Source organism: Schistocerca americana, chromosome 3 (assembly GCF_021461395.2).
Source record: "Schistocerca americana isolate TAMUIC-IGC-003095 chromosome 3, iqSchAmer2.1, whole genome shotgun sequence".
Taxonomy (NCBI): domain Eukaryota; kingdom Metazoa; phylum Arthropoda; class Insecta; order Orthoptera; family Acrididae; genus Schistocerca; species Schistocerca americana.
The window spans coordinates 505,634,318-505,655,011 of record NC_060121.1 but is presented as its reverse complement, the minus strand read 5'-3'; the positions used below and the strand labels follow the sequence as shown (position 1 = coordinate 505,655,011).

Here is a 20,694-nt window from a genome sequence, read left to right as displayed (position 1 = left end):
ACATTTCGTATTGTTTACTAGTTAGATAGACGCGATGTGGGCCTAAATTTTGCGAGTTATAAACGTTTAAAAAACTCACCAAACACACCTGATAACGTAAATTCTCTAAAAGCAAAGCAATTACAAGTTCATTCTTTAGTCATTGTATCTCTAAATCAGTACAAAAGCAACAACCACCGCACATAAGACCTTTGTGTCATGTTTTGTTTACACACTGCCAATCTCGCGTCCTTGACACATTTAAGACATTCTTTAAAGTTATTCTTTCGAAAAAGACCATGAGTGAGAAATGTGAGAGCTGTTATAGGGTAGTGAGTAGAGGGATTTGTTGCCAATATTGTAGGAAATATTTTCACTGGGGGAATGCAGTGGGGAGAATGTTGGGAGAACAGAAGAGGCTCTCTCCTGGAACTGCAGAGTATGCAATAGGAACATTTTGATTGGGGAACAGGAAAGGCACAGTTGGAGGAAGCAAGGAAGGAACTCATAAGGATCAAGGGAGAAAGGGGAGAGGAAGCTGGTTGGGAACTGGCAGCTGGTAGGAGGATAGGAAGAAAGAGAACGCGATCTGATAGTTTTATCATCAACACCAAAAACAGGTATCTACCACTGTCAGAGTTAAGTGGAGAAGAGCCTCACGTACAACGAGGAGCAGGAAATGTGCAGCACATTTCAACTGAGGCCAAGAAGCCTAGGAAAGTACAAAGTGTTAGGAAGAAGAAAGTGCTGCTTCTAGGTAGTAGCCATGGGCGAGGTGTAGGCCCTCAGTTACAGAAAAGTTTAGGGACAGCGTACCAGGCCACCAGTACCTTCAAGCCAAATGAAGAAATAAGTCATGTGATAGAGGACCTAGGGTCTTTATGTAAGGACTTTATGAAGGAGGACCGTGTAGTGATAGTGGGTGGGGCGGGAAACAGTTTGGACAGGGATGGGGCAAGATAGCTTCCATGACTCATAGCACCAATGTACACTTCGTTGAGCTGTTCCGGCGTCATGATCGTCCACACCTTAATGGAGCTGTGAGGCGAATCAGTGTGGGGTTAGGTATGGCTCTGAGGACAGCCAACTTTGCTCATGTTTCTCTGGTGCCCGTCGGGACTATCAACAGATGGGGTTTCACTAGGCATGGCCTACACCTAAACATGACTGGGAAGGGAAGATTGGTACAGCTGATTCATGAAAATATAGGGGGGTGGATCTCGGGCCACACATGGTCAAAAAAATTCAAATGGGTTTAAGCACTATGGGACTTAACATCTGAGGTCATCAGTCCACCAGACTTAGAACTACTTAAACCTAACTAACCTAAGGACATCACACGCATCCATTCCCAAGGCAGGATTCTAATCTGCGACTGTAGCAGTAGCGCGGTTCCGGGCTGAAGCGCCTAGAACCGCTCGGCCACAGCGGCCGGCACACATGGTCAAATACCTGTTGTCATAGGTAGGAAAATAAGGTCTTTGTCAGGATAAATCCAGACAACAGGCTCCCCTGCCTAAAGAGTATCTCCAGCAGTTTAAAAAATACTGAAACAATCAACCACTAAACAGATTTTGACACTTCAAATATCGCATATACCAGTGGTCACAAAGAAAAATAAACCACTGGAAAGAGTAACATGGGACATTTCACAGACTTAACAATACTCCATCAAAACATGCAATCAATAAAAAATAAAATACAACTATTAGAAGTTCAGCTCCAAATCTTTGAACAGCACAGTAGCTTGTATTACTGAGCAATGGTGTAGAGACACAGAAATCTAACATGTAGTATTATCATTGTATGAAAAGGCAAACTCTTACTGCAGAACTACTTCAAGAGGTGGAGGATCATGCATTTATATCAGAAAAGGAACACAGTTCAAATCAACACATGACCGAAGTACAGTAAGTGAAAAGAAACACTTTGAAATACTAGCTGCTGAATTAAGAGGGCTTGATATCACCAAGAAATTAATAATTCTCTGTGTGTATAGATCTCCCAGAGGCAGTGTGGACACTTTTTTCAATAAATTAACAGAAGTTCTGGATAAAGTCTAAGTACAAAGGTCAACATAATTCTTTGTGGGGACACTAACATGAACACTAATATCATAAATGAATCCAGCAGCACCTTCATCAACATCCTTCAAAGTTTTGGCATGTCCCTATTGGTCAATAGTGCAACAAGGGTTACATCGACTGCATCAGTAATGGACAGAGAAAATGTAATGTAGCTGTAAAAGATCTCGGACTATCAGACCATCAGACCATCTCTTGTCAAATAATAACAGTAAAATTAGGCATAGAATCATTCCCAAAACTACAAGCCTGCAAACGACATCTATCAGAAATCAGAACAAAAGATTTTTCAAAAGAACTAGAAAAACAAAGCTGGGATGAAGTGTATGAGGAAACCAATACGAATATGAAATTCTCTTTCTCCACATTGTTTAAATTGAACTTTGAAAAGGCATTTCCAGGACTATGCATGTGTGTATCAGCATCTCACAAAAACAGATGGATAACAGCAGGTTTTAAGAAGTCCTCCTGAAAAAAGATTCGCAATGATCCAGGATTCTTAAATTTCTATCATACATACAAAAAGATCTATAGGAAGGTGATGTTTGCTGCAAAAAAGTCATTTAATGACAAAATAATATATAATGCAGATAATAAAAGCAAACCAGTCTGGGATGTTATAAAAAAGGAAAAGGAAATGGGTAGACGCAAACAAATGCAGAATAACATACTGCTAAGGGGGGGGGATGAAGTAATAAATGGTACACAACACTTAGCAAACTACGTAAACGAGCATTTTTCAAGTATTGCAGAGAAGGTACAGCAAATATTCCCCAAAACAAATATGACACCTGTAAATAATGTTGCACTAAATACAATGACTTTACTTCCAACTATAGAGAATGAAGTCATAAAACTGTTCAGAAACCTAAAAAAAAGGCAGTAGGTTTGGATGAAGTACCAATGTGTGAACTGAAACAATGCAAAGCAGTTAAAACAGGCAGGAGTTCTACCTTTGCTTAAGAAAGGTAATGGAGAACACACAGAAAATTACTGGCCCATTTCCCTGCTGTCAGCATTCTCAAAAATAATAGAAGCAATTATGAAAGACAGGGTAATGAATTACCTGAATAAATACAATCTTTTAAGTGAATCACAGTTCGGTTTCCAAAGTGGCAAAAATACGGTGTCAGCCATAGTCGAATTCACAAAAGTTGTTCTTGATGCTCTTGATAAAGATGAGTGTGTCATAGGCATATTTTTGGATCTTTCTAAGACATTTGATACAGTCGATCACAAGATTCTATTAATAAATTAGAAGCATTAGGAATAAGACGGGTAGCTAATGACTGGTTTCGATCATTTCTAACAGATAGGGTACAAAGAGTAGAGGTAACACATACTTCAAATAGATCCAAACATTTAGTAAAAAATTTATCAGAATCCAAATGCATTAATGTAGGGGTTCTGCAAGGTAGCACATTATGACCAATACTGTTCCTGATATACATCAATGATTTTCCCAGTAGTGTTAATCATCGTGAAAAAATTATCTTCGCTGATGACAGCAACATTATAGTCACTGAGGAAACAAGAGGACTCCTTGCCAAGAAAGCAAATGAAACTCTCAAGGAAGCTTATGATTGGTCAATAAGCAATAAAGTGACATTTCAGTTTGAAGAGGAAAAATGACAATGTTAAATTAAATGTAGATGGCGCCTCTATAGACTGTATAACAAATGCAAAATTTCTAGGAATGAATATTGATTCTCAGCTGACGTGGTGTGAACGCACGAAGGTACTTGCAAACAAAATGTCATCAGCGCGTTATGCCCTTAGAATTCTATGATCAGTGTGTAATATGCAGTGTCTTTTAGTTACATATTATTTGCATGTACACTCAGTTCTTAGCCTGGCATTCTTTTTTGGGGAACAAACGCACAAAATATGAACACAATTTTCAAACTCCAGATAGGAGACATAAGAATAATAACCAGAAATACTAGTCGAGCTCATTGTAATGATTTGTTCAAAACACTGGGTATTTTAGCTGCTCCATGTGAATACATTTTCCAGTCAGTTGTACACATCAAAAATAACATTGGTAATTACTGCAAAAATGGTTCAAATGGCTCTGAGCACTATGGGACTTAACAGCTGTGGTCATCAGTCCCCTAGAACTTAGAACTACTTAAACCTAACTAACCTAAGGACATCACACACATCCATGCCTGAGGCAGGATTCTAACCTGCGACCGTAGCAGTCGCACGGTTCCGGACTGGGCGACTAGAACCGCGGGTAATTACTACACAAACAGCTCTGTCCATGACCATGCAACAAGAGATAGACTAAACTTACATCTATCAAGAAAAAATAAATATAAAACTCAAAACAGCATTTTCTACCAAGGAATAAAACTGTACAAAAAATTACCAAAGGAGATTAAAGAAATTGAAAAAATACACTTATTTAAAAAGGCAACTAAAAATACCTGTTATGCAATACATTTTAAACATTGAAAGATTACTTAGATAAAATAGAGTAGGTATTTGATAAAAAAATGTTATAGAAATAAATAATAATAATAATGATTATAAAACATCCAACATTCTACATAACACCTTCACTTTATGTTTTCTTCTTTCTTTTTTCCTTTCTAGAAATACTTACCCCCAAGCTTTGCATAGCACGGTACTAACACCTCTTCCTGTTTCTGTGCTCAACATCTCACTCATTATGGAGGGATGCTGACTCAGTTTTTCAGGATAGCAAATAGGAAGTTGCAGTCTAGAAAATGGCGCAGAGATCACCAGTGTGTGTGTGCGTGTGCCTGTGTGTGTGTGTGTGTGTGTGTGTGTGTGTGTGTAGTGAGTGAAGTGTTACAATACAATGTGCATATTTGTGTACAGTGACTGACAGTGAGATATGAGTGAACAGTGTGATATTACATTATTTAATAAGTTATCTGTAAAAAAAAGTATTGTATACCAGGAGTAAATCTAATGATCGTCTGTAACTATAAGTCTGTAAATACAAATGTATACGAATTAGCTTATTTTAAATAGGTCTAAACTTGTAAGTACTTCGACATGTCCTTGTAAAAAGGAGATCTACAAATGAAAAAAGCTACTACTACTACCTATTTTTACACTCGCAAACTCACTCATCAAAACGTTTGGGTTGGCCTAGAATGTCCAATATTGACAAGAAGCAAGGTTTCTCAGTAAAAGCAAACGGAAAAATATAAATTTTTAATTATATCACACGAAAAAAATATTTACTAATCATTTATTGTCAGACTGTCTCCTAGTCTGCAAGGACACCTTCTTCTCGGGAAATGGTTGAAATTTACATCACATTCTGAGATCTGTGGCCGCTTGGAGGTGTAAAAAGAGTAAGCTTTTAAGTCAAAGTAATCAAAAGACACGGTCCTTTATGTCGCATATTTTGATACAACTCAATCACCAGAAACTATGGGGTAGTTTCAGTTGATCTAGAATCATGAAATTTGGCAAGAAGCAAAGTTTCACAGTGCAAGTTAAAGAAAAAATGCTAGAACTGTTGTTTTTTATTATATTACAGGAAGAAAATGCTTATTTTGTCATTTGCTATCTGACTTCAAACTTAGAACTGAAACATTTTCGAAAGTCTTGGAATTCCCGGGACCGTTATCTTGCCAGTATAAATGTCGATGAAATTTTATCAGCATACTCTGAGAGGGACCTGACTGGTATACAGTGTGGACCGGAAGCCTTGCCTTTATTAAGCGATTTAAGCTGCTTCGTTACTCCGAGGATATCTGCTTCTATGTTTTTCATCTTGGCAGTTGTTCTTGATTGGAATTTAGGAATATTTACTTCGTCTTCTTTGCTGAAGAATTATCGGAAAACCGTGTTAAATAACTCTGCTTTAGTGGCACTGTCATCTGTGACTTCAACGTTGTTATCGCGCAGTGAAAGTATTGATTGCGTCTTGCCACTGGTGTGCTTTATGTATGACCAGAATCTCTTTGGGTTTTCTGCTAGATTTCGAGACAAAGTTTCGTTGTGGAAATTATTAAAAGCACTGTTCTGTGAGTTGCATATTCTGTTTTGTATACTGTTGTATTCATTTTAAAATGAAGGTATTTTTATCATAGTGTGTTAACCTTTTTAATTCATTTTCTTTGACAATGGTGAAGCGCTGAAACACGGTAGAAAGAAATGAAACAGATATTTTGTGATTAAGACGACGGCGAGGTTCTATGCATTTATAGCTGCCAACTCCTCCGTTTAGTAAGTTTATGCAGACAAATTCCAGAGACCTGTCACTAGATGCACCACAGTCACTGTGAACACACCGACGTGCACTAACCTGTGGCAATGTCACCAGACGACTATCACGAGGATGATGTCGGAGATGTAGGAAGCAGCCTTCAGCAACACCACCAACACCAAGAGCAGCGGGTTCACGCGGTGGCGAAGAAGTGACTAGAAGTGCTGGGAGCCTGCTATACATATATATATATTCCCCAGCGCTTGCAGTGTGTCACAGAAGAACGTGAATAAATGTTTGCGTCACGCCGACCCTCGCGCCGGGCGTCGCGTCTTAAGTCCGTTTCCACTGTTCGTAGAGAGTCAGACTCTTCATCTCCATAACTATTTGACATATTATCATGATTTTTTTCATTGTGTTGCTTATATCTTTATCTTCATTTTAAACTGATAAGACTTAAAGATAATAAAAACTTATATTTAAAAAAATATTTTTTTAAGTAGCCATAAAAACTGCAATTTTTTACTTGAATTAAATTTATACCATAGTTCTTTAAAAGATATTCATATTTCCTGAGTTTAAATCAACAACTAACAAATAAGGAACAATGTTTAAAAAATCATGTTGATACCATTATTAGTAGTAAAAAAATTTTTTCTAACCATTAAAAAACACAGTTGTCAGGGAAACGCAAATAAAGATAAGATTATTAAAAAATGATTTTATTCTTACTTTAGTACATTCTAGCTTCATATGAAGGTCTATCTGGATCTTCTAGTTCTTCAAACTGGTCCTCAATCTTTCTTCTTGCTTGCTGTGTGGCCTGGCGACACTTTTTCCCACTTTGCCCGCTTTTTTAATCCGAAGTTCGTCGTCTTTTTTCAAAACCTTGACACAGTTCTTGCCTGGAAATATGCCTAGATGACTCAAAATTTTACACTTTGATAAATTTCCTTCACTGAAACATGTAATAGCTTCGTACACTCCCAACTGTAATGCAGTCATCAAAATAAAAGTTGCATTTGGTAGCCGCGATCATACAACATTGTTGATCGACTCTGACGGATTTTGCGCTCCACCATGTAGGCAGTTACGGAAGAGGTCAGGATGGGCCAAGTCTCTAAATATGGGCTTAATTTGTTCCATGACAGCGAAAGGGAGATGAGTGTGGTCATTGTGGTCATAAGGCTCATTTTTCTCATGGGCTTTTCGGTATTTGCACCAGCTTGTCTCACCTTTGGGGCATAGTCCGCATCCATATGTGTCTTTGTTGGTAGCCGAGAAATGAAAAAATTCTGCCCAGACCGCTTCCTTCATGTCCATTAGAGTTTTTGTAGCATTCCTTCTTATAGCTAGTCCATAATCAAGTGGTATTTGATTCATAGCCTCACTAGTAAGGCGGCCACGACTCCCGACGGTTTTGCCGCCGGAAAGTTTTGTTTTCCCAAGTTTCTATTTCAATTTCCTGAGGTGACTACCCATCCCCTTCTGGACGTGATAGCAACATTCCAATTTCTCAATTGAGAAGTCGGGAACAAATGATTTGGCCTCACAAACCTTAGCGTAAGAAGCACTGTCCCCGTCTCCTAAATAATATTTGTACCGCACTCCGTATTTGGACAGCGATTCTTGGAACATTTCCAAAACTCCTTTTACCTCCATTCCTCCACTTACTTCAGAATACTTAGCTAGACAATCAGCATCATGATTGTTGCTCATTCTATTTTTGCATCTGCAGTATTTGGATAAAATTTTAACATCAAATACTTGGCTGTGTTTTCTGCTATTTCAGTTACAATTCCTTTGAGTGAAGTGTGGTCCGTACGTTGCCACCATCCGTCAAATATTGCTGTCAAGTCTCTATTACCATCATTTTCACCGACACATTCTTCAACAGCAGCCTTCATACTCTCTTCACAGAACTCTTTTGCCGCACCTCGAAGCATCTTATTGTAATATTTCAAAGCTGACGGAGTCGGCAAGTTCATTACACCGCAGAAAGTTTTACCAATACATCGAAATGCGTAGGCTAATCAAACATTCACTTCTGATTGTTTAGAGTCTGGTAAGCATGGAGAATTAGTAGTGGACACTTCAAAAGAACAGTCACAGCACTTTATTACTATCGGTACTTGTAAGCTTAGCCTGGTTCCAGTAAAGACGGTAAGAGATCCTTTACATTTTACGCACACCGCAATTTGGCTAACTAGGCTACCTAAACTGTTGATATTAACAAAATCATAGCAACCATCTTCTTTTATATATATTCCATATTTAGCCAAGTTTCGAGTAAGCTTCTTAGAAGAAGAGCTTGATGTATGTGTAGGGGGGGGGGGGGGGGGTAGTAATACGTTGTCCGACTCCTCCTGAAAAGTGCTGTCCCGAAATTTCAATACCGTAGTAAATTTGTCCGTGACGCACAATGCGTCTCTTGTAACGTGGATCTTGTTTAGCATCTCCGCAAAGCTCTCTCTCGCCAAGTAAACGATCCCGTGACGAAATGCGCCGCTCTTCGTTGGATCTTCTCTATCTCTTCTATCAGTCCTACCTGATAGGGATCTCAGGAAGATGAACAATACTTAAGAATCGGGAGAACAAGGGCCCCATAAGCCACTTCTTTCGTGCATGAGTTACATTTCCTTAAGATTGTTCCGATGAATCTGAGTCTGCTATCTGCCTTTCCCACTATCTGTTTTATGTGGTCACTCCACTTAAGATCGCTCTGGATAGTTACGCCTAGATATTTTACGACAGACGCTGTCTCCAGCTGTGTGCCATCAATAGTGCAGCTGTACGGCAGTGGATCTCCTTTCCTACGTATGTGATGTCCATGGTGAGAGGCAGTGCTTGAAGTTAAGTATTCTCGGCGCGCTCTTGACACTGTGAATATCAGAACATTGAATTCCCTAACGATTTTCGAAATGGAATGTCCAGTGCGTCTTGCTGCAACACCCATTCCGCGTGCGAATTTGTTAATCCCGTCGTGCGGCCTTAATAGCGGCGCAAACCTTTTCACATAAATCACAGTCGGTGCGTTGCGGAACGCAGCGATAGACAAGCTATGTAGTTCCCGATAACAACTGCGCGAGGCGAGATGTCTGTTAACACCACCGCTGCTATTGCGCTGTTGTTGGAAGAGGAAGACGATGACATTTTATTGTTGCATTCCAGGAAAAGACGAAAGCTGGCAACGCCTTTATATAAAAGTAGAACTGCAGAAGGTAGTTACACAGCACTGATAAAAAGACATTTGTTAGGTGATGAAAATATCTTCAGGAGCTACTGTCGTTTAAATAAAAGACAGTTTAATTTCGTGCTCAGTTTTATTAAAAATGACATAATGCCACAGTGCCTAAGAAACGCAATAAGTGCAGAAGAAAAATTATATTTGACGCTGAGGTAAGTCCACAAAATGTTATACATTATTAGATTGTGCTGCAGTTCCCAGACTTTGTGAGAGAGTTGTGGAGGTTGAAGGGCTGCTGTTATCACTTGGCTGGTGTGTGCTGCACTCTGCAGCCGTTATTTCATAATCAGAACCGATCATACTAATTTTTCTTCTGGCTTCTGCCTTATAAACTGGAGGTAAACTCCTTACAACTGTGCTGATGTGACGGAAAAATAAGTCAATATCATCATCTTGGTTCAAATGGCTCTGAGCACTATGGGACTCAACTGCTGTGGTCATAAGTCCCCTAGAACTTAGAACTACTTAAACCTAACTAACCTAAGGACAGCACACAACACCCAGCCATCACGAGGCAGAGAAAATCCCTGACCCCGCCGGGAATCGAACCCGGGAACCCGGGCGTGGGAAGCGAGAACGCTACCGCACGACCACGAGATGCGGGCTATCATCATCTTTGTGTTCCATAAACGTTTTTAGTAAATTTTGCCTAATTTCGTCCCTTTATTTCCACATTTTTAATATTGTGTCATCGTTACTACGAACTTTACTGCATTTTCTTTTCCGTGCTGGCACATAACGTTCATCGTTTGTTACCACAGATGTTTCACCACAATTTCCTATTGTGTGTGTTTCTGCCGTATCTTCTTCCTGTGATGCCGAAAGGACTGTCTTCTTGGCTTTCTTGTATTGTTGTGTGTGATGATGTTAATGTAATATTTGTTCCTCCAGATCTGTGTTGTGCAACACTGTCATGGAACGATAGCTGTTCGTGACTTTTTGTTTTTGAAAGTTTTGAGGCAGCAGAGCCCGTTCCTAACCTGCTTTTCTTCTTGAACGTCTGGTAACAGTCCCTTAAAAATTTCCACTTCTTCTTACAGTCATCACCTGTAAATGGAAATTATATTAGCTGTATGTTTTCGTTTGATTCAGATTCTTGGCCACAGGCGAAAGTTACCGGTCTTTGTCATTTGCGTACCGTATATCACCATCTTACATATCAAGAGTTGTTAAAAATGTTTTGAAGATATTAAGAATAAGGCTGCTGCCCATGTTGATGCCACCTTCTACTGAAGCAGATGTCAGACGTATTGAAGAAGACTTTTGGCTCAAATGCAATGTGTAGGTGCTATAGATGGAAAACATGTTCGTATAAGGGCACCAGAGAAAAGTGGACCTCTGTTTTTTAATTAGAAAGATTTTTTTTCAATTGTTCTGCTGGTTATTGTGGACGGAAATTGTAAATTCATTACCGTTGATGTCGGCACTTACGGAAAAGAGTCTGATAACGGTATATTTCAGAAATCGGCTGTCGGCAAGAAAATAGCCGTAAAGGAGTTTAATATACCTCCACCAAAATGTTTGCCAGGCACAAATGTGATATTACCACATTTCCTGATAGGAGACAGAGCGTTTGCTCCCAGTGACTGTATGATGAAGCCTTATTCCAGAAGAGTTGCTGCATCACATCGAGACAAACAGATCTATAATTATAGATTATGTCTTGGTCGTCGAGTGTCAGAAAACGCCTTTGGGTTATTACGCCAAGTATTTAGGGTATTTTATAGTAATATTGCTGTGGCGCCTGAAGTGGCTGAGGACCTCGTTTTGTCGGCATGTTATTTACACAATTTGCTACGAGACGGTTATCTTGAAGAAAATGGTACTCCATTTTATAGCTATAGTTTTAACGAAGCAACCAGCCAAAACAACATGCATAGCATTTCTCGTTTTGGAAGATTTCTAAACAGCAGTGGTTTTGAAATTATAGACAAACTTAAAGATTTTTTCTCCAGTGAATACGGTTCTGTGGCGTGGCAAGAGGCAGCAGTTAACAATGGGTTGTGAATAACAATGGATTGTAAATAATGATTTATGTAAGGCGAAACATATATACTATTGCTTTTTTAGCATATTCATATAGTAATTGTTAAGGCCCGGCCAGACACAATCCGGCCTACCGCTGCGACGGACGGCGCAACGGGAGGCCGGGCCCGTCAGCGGCTCACACCGACAGGCCGGCACCGCTGCGACGGACGGCGTACCGGGAGGACGGGCGCGTCAGCGGCTCACGCCGACAGGCCGGCACCGCTGCGACGGACGGCGTACCGGGAGGCCGGGCCCGTCAGCGGCTCACGCCGACAGGCCGGCACCGCTGCGACGTACGGCGTACCGGGAGGACGGGCGCGTCAGCGGCTCACGCCGACAGGCCGGCACCGCTGCGACGGACGGCGTACCGGGAGGACGGGCGCGTCAGCGGCTCACGCCGACAGGCCGGCACCGCTGCGACGGACGGCGTACCGGGAGGACGGGCGCGTCAGCGGCTCACGCTGACAGGCCGGCACCGCTGCGACGGACGACGTACCGGGAGGCCGGGCGCGTCAGCGGCTCACGCCGACAGGCCGGCACCGCTGCGACGGACGGCGTACCGGGAGGACGGGCGCGTCAGCGGCTCACGCCGACAGGCCGGCACCGCTGCGACGGACGGCGTACCGGGAGGCCGGGCCCGTCAGCGGCTCACGCCGACAGGCCGGCACCGCTGCGACGGACGGCGTACCGGGAGGACGGGCGCGTCAGCGGCTCACGCCGACAGGCCGGCACCGCTGCGACGGACGGCGTACCGGGAGGACGGGCGCGTCAGCGGCTCACGCCGACAGTCCGGCACCGCTGCGACGGACGGCGTACCGGGAGGACGGGCGCGTCAGCGGCTCACGCCGACAGGCCGGCACCGCTGCGACGGACGGCGTACCGGGAGGACGGGCGCGTCAGCGGCCAGGGAACAACAGGGTCACGCCGACAGGCCGGCACCGCTGCGACGGACGGCGTACCGGGAGGACGGGCGCGTCAGCGGCTCACGCCGACAGTCCGGCACCGCTGCGACGGACGGCGTACCGGGAGGACGGGCGCGTCAGCGGCTCACGCCGACAGGCCGGCACCGCTGCGACGGACGGCGTACCGGGAGGCCGGGCCCGTCAGCGGCTCACGCCGACAGGCCGGCACCGCTGCGACGGACGGCGTACCGGGAGGACGGGCGCGTCAGCGGCTCACGCCGACAGGCCGGCACCGCTGCGACGGACGGCGTACCGGGAGGACGGGCGCGTCAGCGGCCAGGGACACAACAGGGTCACGCCGACAGGCCGGCACCGCTGCGACGGACGGCGTACCGGGAGGACGGGCGCGTCAGCGGCTCACGCCGACAGTCCGGCACCGCTGCGACGGACGGCGTACCGGGAGGACGGGCGCGTCAGCGGCTCACGCCGACAGGCCGGCACCGCTGCGACAGACGGCGTACCGGGAGGACGGGCGCGTCAGCGGCTCACGCCGACAGGCCGGCACCGCTGCGACGGACGGCGTACCGGGAGGACGGGCGCGTCAGCGGCCAGGGACACAACAGGGTCACGCCGACAGGCCGGCACCGCTGCGACGGACGGCGTACCGGGAGGACGGGCGCGTCAGCGGCTCACGCCGACAGTCCGGCACCGCTGCGACGGACGGCGTACCGGGAGGACGGGCGCGTCAGCGGCTCACGCCGACAGGCCGGCACCGCTGCGACGGACGGCGTACCGGGAGGACGGGCGCGTCAGCGGCTCACGCCGACAGGCCGGCACCGCTGCGACGGACGGCGTACCGGGAGGACGGGCGCGTCAGCGGCCAGGGACACAACAGGGTCACGCCGACAGGCCGGCACCGCTGCGACGGACGGCGTACCGGGAGGACGGGCGCGTCAGCGGCTCACGCCGACAGTCCGGCACCGCTGCGACGGACGGCGTACCGGGAGGACGGGCGCGTCAGCGGCTCACGCCGACAGGCCGGCACCGCTGCGACGGACGGCGTACCGGGAGGACGGGCGCGTCAGCGGCTCACGCCGACAGGCCGGCACCGCTGCGACGGACGGCGTACCGGGAGGACGGGCGCGTCAGCGGCCAGGGACACAACAGGGTCACGCCGACAGGCCGGCACCGCTGCGACGGACGGCGTACCGGGAGGACGGGCGCGTCAGCGGCTCACGCCGACAGTCCGGCACCGCTGCGACGGACGGCGTACCGGGAGGACGGGCGCGTCAGCGGCTCACGCCGACAGTCCGGCACCGCTGCGACGGACGGCGTACCGGGAGGACGGGCGCGTCAGCGGCTCACGCCGACAGGCCGGCACCGCTGCGACGGACGGCGTACCGGGAGGACGGGCGCGTCAGCGGCTCACGCCGACAGGCCGGCACCGCTGCGACGGACGGCGTACCGGGAGGACGGGCGCGTCAGCGGCCAGGGACACAACAGGGTCACGCCGACAGGCCGGCACCGCTGCGACGGACGGCGTACCGGGAGGACGGGCGCGTCAGCGGCTCACGCCGACAGTCCGGCACCGCTGCGACGGACGGCGTACCGGGAGGACGGGCGCGTCAGCGGCTCACGCCGACAGTCCGGCACCGCTGCGACGGACGGCGTACCGGGAGGACGGGCGCGTCAGCGGCTCACGCCGACAGTCCGGCACCGCTGCGACGGACGGCGTACCGGGAGGACGGGCGCGTCAGCGGCTCACGCCGACAGGCCGGCACCGCTGCGACGGACGGCGTACCGGGAGGACGGGCGCGTCAGCGGCTCACGCCGACAGGCCGGCACCGCTGCGACGGACGGCGTACCGGGAGGACGGGCGCGTCAGCGGCCAGGGACACAACAGGGTCACGCCGACAGGCCGGCACCGCTGCGACGGACGGCGTACCGGGAGGACGGGCGCGTCAGCGGCTCACGCCGACAGTCCGGCACCGCTGCGACGGACGGCGTACCGGGAGGACGGGCGCGTCAGCGGCTCACGCCGACAGGCCGGCACCGCTGCGACGGACGGCGTACCGGGAGGACGGGCGCGTCAGCGGCTCACGCCGACAGGCCGGCACCGCTGCGACGGACGGCGTACCGGGAGGACGGGCGCGTCAGCGGCCAGGGACACAACAGGGTCACGCCGACAGGCCGGCACCGCTGCGACGGACGGCGTACCGGGAGGACGGGCGCGTCAGCGGCTCACGCCGACAGTCCGGCACCGCTGCGACGGACGGCGTACCGGGAGGACGGGCGCGTCAGCGGCTCACGCCGACAGTCCGGCACCGCTGCGACGGACGGCGTACCGGGAGGACGGGCGCGTCAGCGGCTCACGCCGACAGGCCGGCACCGCTGCGACGGACGGCGTACCGGGAGGACGGGCGCGTCAGCGGCCAGGGACACAACAGGGTCACGCCGACAGGCTGGCACCGCTGGGACGGACGGCTTACTGGACGGGCGGACCGGGTCAGCGGCGGTAGCGACTCCTCTGGACGGGCGGACCGGGTCAGCGGCGGTAGCGACTCCTCTGGACGGGCGGACCGGGTCAGCGGCGGTAGCGACTCCTCTGGACGGGCGGACCGGGTCAGCGGCGGTAGCGACTCTTATTACTCACGCCGACAGGCGGGCGGTGGCGACTCTTGCTGCGTCATCCGTTACGTCACACTGTGGAAGGGGCCGAACCCCATTATTAAGCTTGCAGGCGTACCGCAATTGGCGTTAGACGATTTGGAAGCTTCACGCGGGATACGTTATCTTTGTGCGAGTCCATTTTTTTTATTTATTTTTTTATTTTTGTGTTAGTGCAGAAGTGAGTAGCTCGCACTAGCGATACGAAATGGCACCAGGAAGAGGAGATGTTGGGTGCACGACATTAATAGCAAGAGAGAAAGCTTAGGAGAATACCATCGTCTGTGTATTGATCTAGAGTCTGACGAAGATAGGTTCTTCAAATATTTTCGTATGTCGCGAGAATGTTTCGAGGAACTGCATCGCCTGATTAAAAGGTAGCTCCGAGAAGTTCGCAACGAACTGGAGAAAGCCATTTGATACAAGGCACAGACTAGCCATTTGTCTGAGGTAAGTTTTAGCATTTGTGGCCTCTTTGTGCATCAAACAGAAGTCATATAAATTATTCCATTTAAGTTTTGCTGTATCATATGAAAGGATCGGCGGAAGAAACTGCTATCCCACAACGTAGTTACGAGTGGAGTGATAAATTTATCTTCAGTGTTTACGAATACAGCAAACGATAGTAACATCCAGTTCCGTATGTCCCGCTAGAGAGAATTTTATACTTAATAGATTGTTTTGTTTCATTGTATTCATAACATTATCATTGAATTTAAACAAACATATCTTTGGTCGTTAACTTATCTATTCGTTCTGTCGGCGTAATTTATTTTAATCTTTTCCAGATACTTGACTACAGGTGACAATCACCAGACCATAGCTTTTTCTTTTCGGTTAGGACGTTCAACAGTTTCAGAAATTGTGAAATAAGTGTGCCAGGCAATATGGACGGTTCTACAGCCCAAATATTTACCTACTCCTACAACAGAGATGTGGAAGAAATCTGAAGAAGGATTTCTAGAACTTTGGGGGTTTCTGGACTACCTTGGAAGCATAGACGGAAAGCTCATCTGGTTAAAATGCGCGAAGGATAGTGCATCTCAGTTCTTCTGTTACAAACAATTCTTTTCGCTGCTTCTCCTGGCGATCGTTGATCCATACTACGAGTTTACAGTAGTTGATATAGGAAGTTATGGACATCACAGTGACAACACTATTTCTGAGAATTCAGCTTTCTATCAAGAGTATAGCGAGGGCAAAAGTATTCTACCTCCAAATCAGGATCGCGTGTATCATACAAAAAGTAGTATTCTATCACCTCCTCTATACGTCTTTCTGTGTCCATGATGCTGCACTACGAGCTGCAAGACATAAACCGCCTCACGCCGCTGCTTCCAGTGTGACCACAGAGCAGTTGAGTGCGCCAACAGAGGCAAGCAGCCGCTCCGGCTTGCGGCGACTCTGTAATCTGTGACAACCCGGCGGCGCACAGTGGGCCAGAATCTTGAAAACGTGGCCAAAGAGGAAAAAAAAAGTTTAAAGATGGGGATTTTGGACTATCAGGGTTGCAGCAGCAATGCTGGGACAACTGAATGCCGGCTGTGCGGACGACCAGATGTTCATTTATTCGGTAATATCTCAGGTCAAATGCGGCAGTTATTTGTTAGCGTGCGCGCAGCTGGCCAGGCTACAAAAAACAGCGTGTTGTTGAAGGAAGTTATTTATGTTTTTTGCGAGTGAAACCAATACTTTCAATATGGAATGTATTCCAGGAGGTATGTACTAGTGAAAAAACTCTTATATCACTATTAAATCATCAATTATGCACGTTCACATTTCAATTAACGTACTACAGGGAAATGAATGACAAAATCGTAAAATGCGCTTAAAAAATAGATTTAAGTTACGAATTCCACGACATTCCGCTTTCTTTTGCGCTGTGTACGCAAGTATATATTATTACCTTTGTAAATTAAGCTTCAAATCCTGCGACTAGTTGCGACTCTGGCTTTGAGCCACGTTTTAAGCGACACTTGCAAAATGTCATTGTTCAGACATCTTCAAAAATGACAATAGAATCAATTAATTATGAGTTTTATTTGTACAATTTAAATTACAATCGACACTTAGAAGCATTGTAAAGAATGAAATAATTAGAAAAATGACGAAAAGTGTAACAAAGATTTTTTTTTTAAATTTCAGTTTCATCTGATCCAGCGTATTCCAGAATCGGCTTTTCGAGGAAAGATATTTTTCTAATAACAAAAGAGTATTTGTCAAATGATTTGGAAGGGGTCATAGAACATTTGGAAAAGTCGTTTACAGAAAAAAGTGGACATACAATTAAAATTCCCTATGATATGAGGCCTACCATTTCGATTTTGTTAACTAAGTTAAGAAGCAAGTATAAGGAAGCAACTCGGCGACAAGGATACTTTTTTAAGAAGAACGAAACCTGGTTAAATACAATAGTATATATTCCGATTGATTCGAAACCTGCAAGTGTGACTAAGTCAACAGGCCGACCTGCCACAAAATTTGAAACATTATCTGATAGGTCTAAAAGAAGGAGAACTGAGGAGATTCGTACGAAGTTCAGTCCTGTCGAATTATCGTTCGCCGCGCAAATGAGTCTTCGATCTTCGGGGCACCCAGATGCTGCGAAGATTGTGAAAGACGTCACACTCTCAAGTCCATCCAAGGTGAAAAAACACAAGGCAGGCTTGCGATTTTCAACATCATCGCCATCCTCATATGATGCAAATGAAGGTCTAGCACTCCTTTTCGACTTGAAATTGTCAAAAGAATCTTACCAGCATTTGAGAAATGGGGCTAAAGGAAAAGGCTTAAACACACTATATCCACCGTATTCAGCTGCTTTGGTAGCAAAAAAAGCTTGCTGCCCTCCAGACGTAACCCTCACTTTTACCGAATCCAAAGCTGAGGTACGGTTGCAAGCTTTGTTAGACCACACTGTTCAACGTGTTCTACTGCTGCAACGAGACGATATTTTACATATGAGCGATTCGGAAATGTCTAATATGGCCCTTATTTGTAAGTGGGGCTTTGACGGAACCTCCGGGAAAAGCATGTATAAAATGAAGTTTTCAGAATCGAGTATTTCAGATGCCACTTTATTTTTCACTTCGCTTGTTCCACTGAAACTTGCAGGTGTAAATGAAGAAACTAAAGAAGAAAAGATCTTATGGATTAATCCGAAGCCGTCTTCAACCCTCTTTTGCAGACCACTGAAGTTAGAATTTACAAAGGAAACAGAGCAAACGTCTTTAAATGAGAAAGCGTATTACGACAAACAGATCGAACAACCTCAGTCATTCGAAACAGTTATTCATGGGAAAGACATTTCCATTAAATACAGTTTAAGCATGACCATGGTAGATGGTAAAGTGTGCAATGCTATCACCAACACGAAATCTGCGCAACGGTGCTATCTCTGCAAGGCTACGTCTGCCCAATTTAATAACGTTGACGATGTTTTGAAAAAACAAGTTACCGCCGATTATCTGCAGTACGAACTATCAACTCTTCACGCTTGGATTCGATGTTTTGAATGTTGTATTCATTTGGCATACCAAATGAAAACAAATAAGTGGCAGGCACGTAAAGCAGAAGATAAAGAGGAAAAAGCAATACTGAAAGCCAACATTTAAAAAGCTTTCAAAGAGCAGCTTGGAATTGTAATTGACATGCCGAAACAGGGGTTTGGCAGTACGAATGACGGAAACACCGCTCGACGTTTTTTTGAAAACACTCCAACATCAGCGCTGATAACTGGAGTTTCCGAAGAACTAATCCGCCGTTTCCATATAATTTTGCAGACGATTTAGAGCGGACGTGAGGTCGACATTGAAAAGTTTCGAGCATACGCCTTAGCAACTGCCAGGCACTACGTGAAAGAATACCCCTGGTACAACATGCCAACAGCAATCCATAGATTGTTGATTCACGGTCCAGACATTATTTCTTCGGCCATTTTACCCACCGGTCAACTATCGGAGGATGCTCAGGAATCAACCAATAAGTTGATAAAGCAATATCGCCTCAGTTTTTCTCTAAAGTTTTCAAGAGTTAAGACTATGGAAGACGTGTTCAGGAGATTGTTGGCAATGACAGACCCCTACGTTTCTTCCTTACGCAAATCTTGGTCGAAGAAACTGAAGAGTTTGTCGCCAGAAGCCGTTGCCCTCTTAGTTCCTGTGGCGGAAGACTATGAAATTCAGATGCAGATGCAGATAATGAGGAAACAGTGTTTGAGGATGATGACGATTCAGTTGAAGCAGAAGATGAAAAAGAAAAAGAAAATGAAAACTTGTAAATTAAGTTATAAAAAATTTACAAAATAAATAATTGTAATTAAAATGAAATAATTTTTTGTGATATTTTACACCATCTTGTAACCTATATTTGGTCCTTTCTTCGAGTTTTCCACTTTTTTGGTTTATTTTTTAAGCATTAGCTACAATAACCCCTAAATACTGTCTTTTACATGAATAAAAATATATAAATATAAATAAATAAAAAGACATAGATTTTGACCGCCATCTTGGATCCACCAATTTTAAATTTTTTGAACTCTGTCATCATCAGTAACCTCGATAATTCCCTAAAAATTACTTTTATACGTAAAAAATAATAGTAGTGTACATAGAGCCTGCCATCTTGGGTCCGCCATTTTGTTTTTTTTTTCACTTTTTGATATCATATTCTTAATCAGAAACTCCGTAAACCCTTACATACTAAGTTTGGTACAAATTGAACAACTACTTTTAATTTGACGAGCTTTTTGGGATTCTGACCCACTGTGCGGCGGCCGGTGCGTCAGAGCCGCACTCTGTGTGAACGCCGCCATACAATAACGAGCGATGCGACAGTGCGGCCTGCCGGCTGCGGTTAAATGCCACAGGCCGGACGGCCAGGCCGCGTTCTGTCTGGCCAGGCCTTTAGTGCACATACGGATCTATTTGTTAGAAAATAATTGGTTGAATATACGTACTTGTTTTATTTAGCTCTTGTGCTATAGCTTTCCAGACGTTATCTTTCACTAAAACATTTATGTATTCTTCATGCCCTGCGTCATAAATTACAGAATATTTCGCCACACTGTTAATTAACTTTTATTCATCGGAGTCCTTGAAACTCATTTTCACTGAAATGGGTATGTTCGGCCAGTAAAAGCAGTCTCCGGTCGCTATGCGGTTCGGTGGCAGCGACGCTACTGGTCCCTGACCGGATGTGCGGTCTGCCGCCGAAGCAGGTATACGGCAACAGACGACGCTGCCGCCGCGTTCAGCACGCCTCACATTGTAAACAATGACAACCAGTGGTGCCGCCTGCGGCCGGTCGGTGCAGTCTGCGGTCTGCGGTCGTGTTCGGAATCGCACCTTATAGGTGCAGCAGCCTTATTCTTAATATCTTCAAAACATTTTTAACAACTCTTGATATGTAAGATGGTGATATACGATAGGCAAATGATAAAGACCGGTAACTTTCGCCTGTGGCCAAGAATCTGAAACAAACGAAAACATACAGCTAATATAATTTCCATTTACAGGTGACGACTATAAGAAGTGGAAATTTTTAAGGGACGGTTACCAGAGGTTCAAGAAGAAAAGCAGATTAGGAACGGGC

At 45.8% G+C, this 20,694-nt stretch overlaps 1 protein-coding gene across 1 annotated transcript; it reads left to right on the top strand.

Annotated features, from left to right (window-relative positions):
- The first annotated feature begins 9,598 nt into the window (after positions 1-9,598).
- LOC124606169 (collagen alpha-2(I) chain-like) lies at positions 9,599-19,381 on the top strand. Its single transcript, XM_047138136.1, has 4 exons — positions 9,599-9,657; positions 11,682-14,776; positions 14,897-15,067; positions 19,293-19,381. Exons 1-4 carry the CDS (start codon positions 9,599-9,601, stop codon positions 19,379-19,381), a joined length of 3,414 nt encoding a protein of 1,137 aa, XP_046994092.1.
- The last annotated feature ends 1,313 nt before the right edge of the window (positions 19,382-20,694 follow it).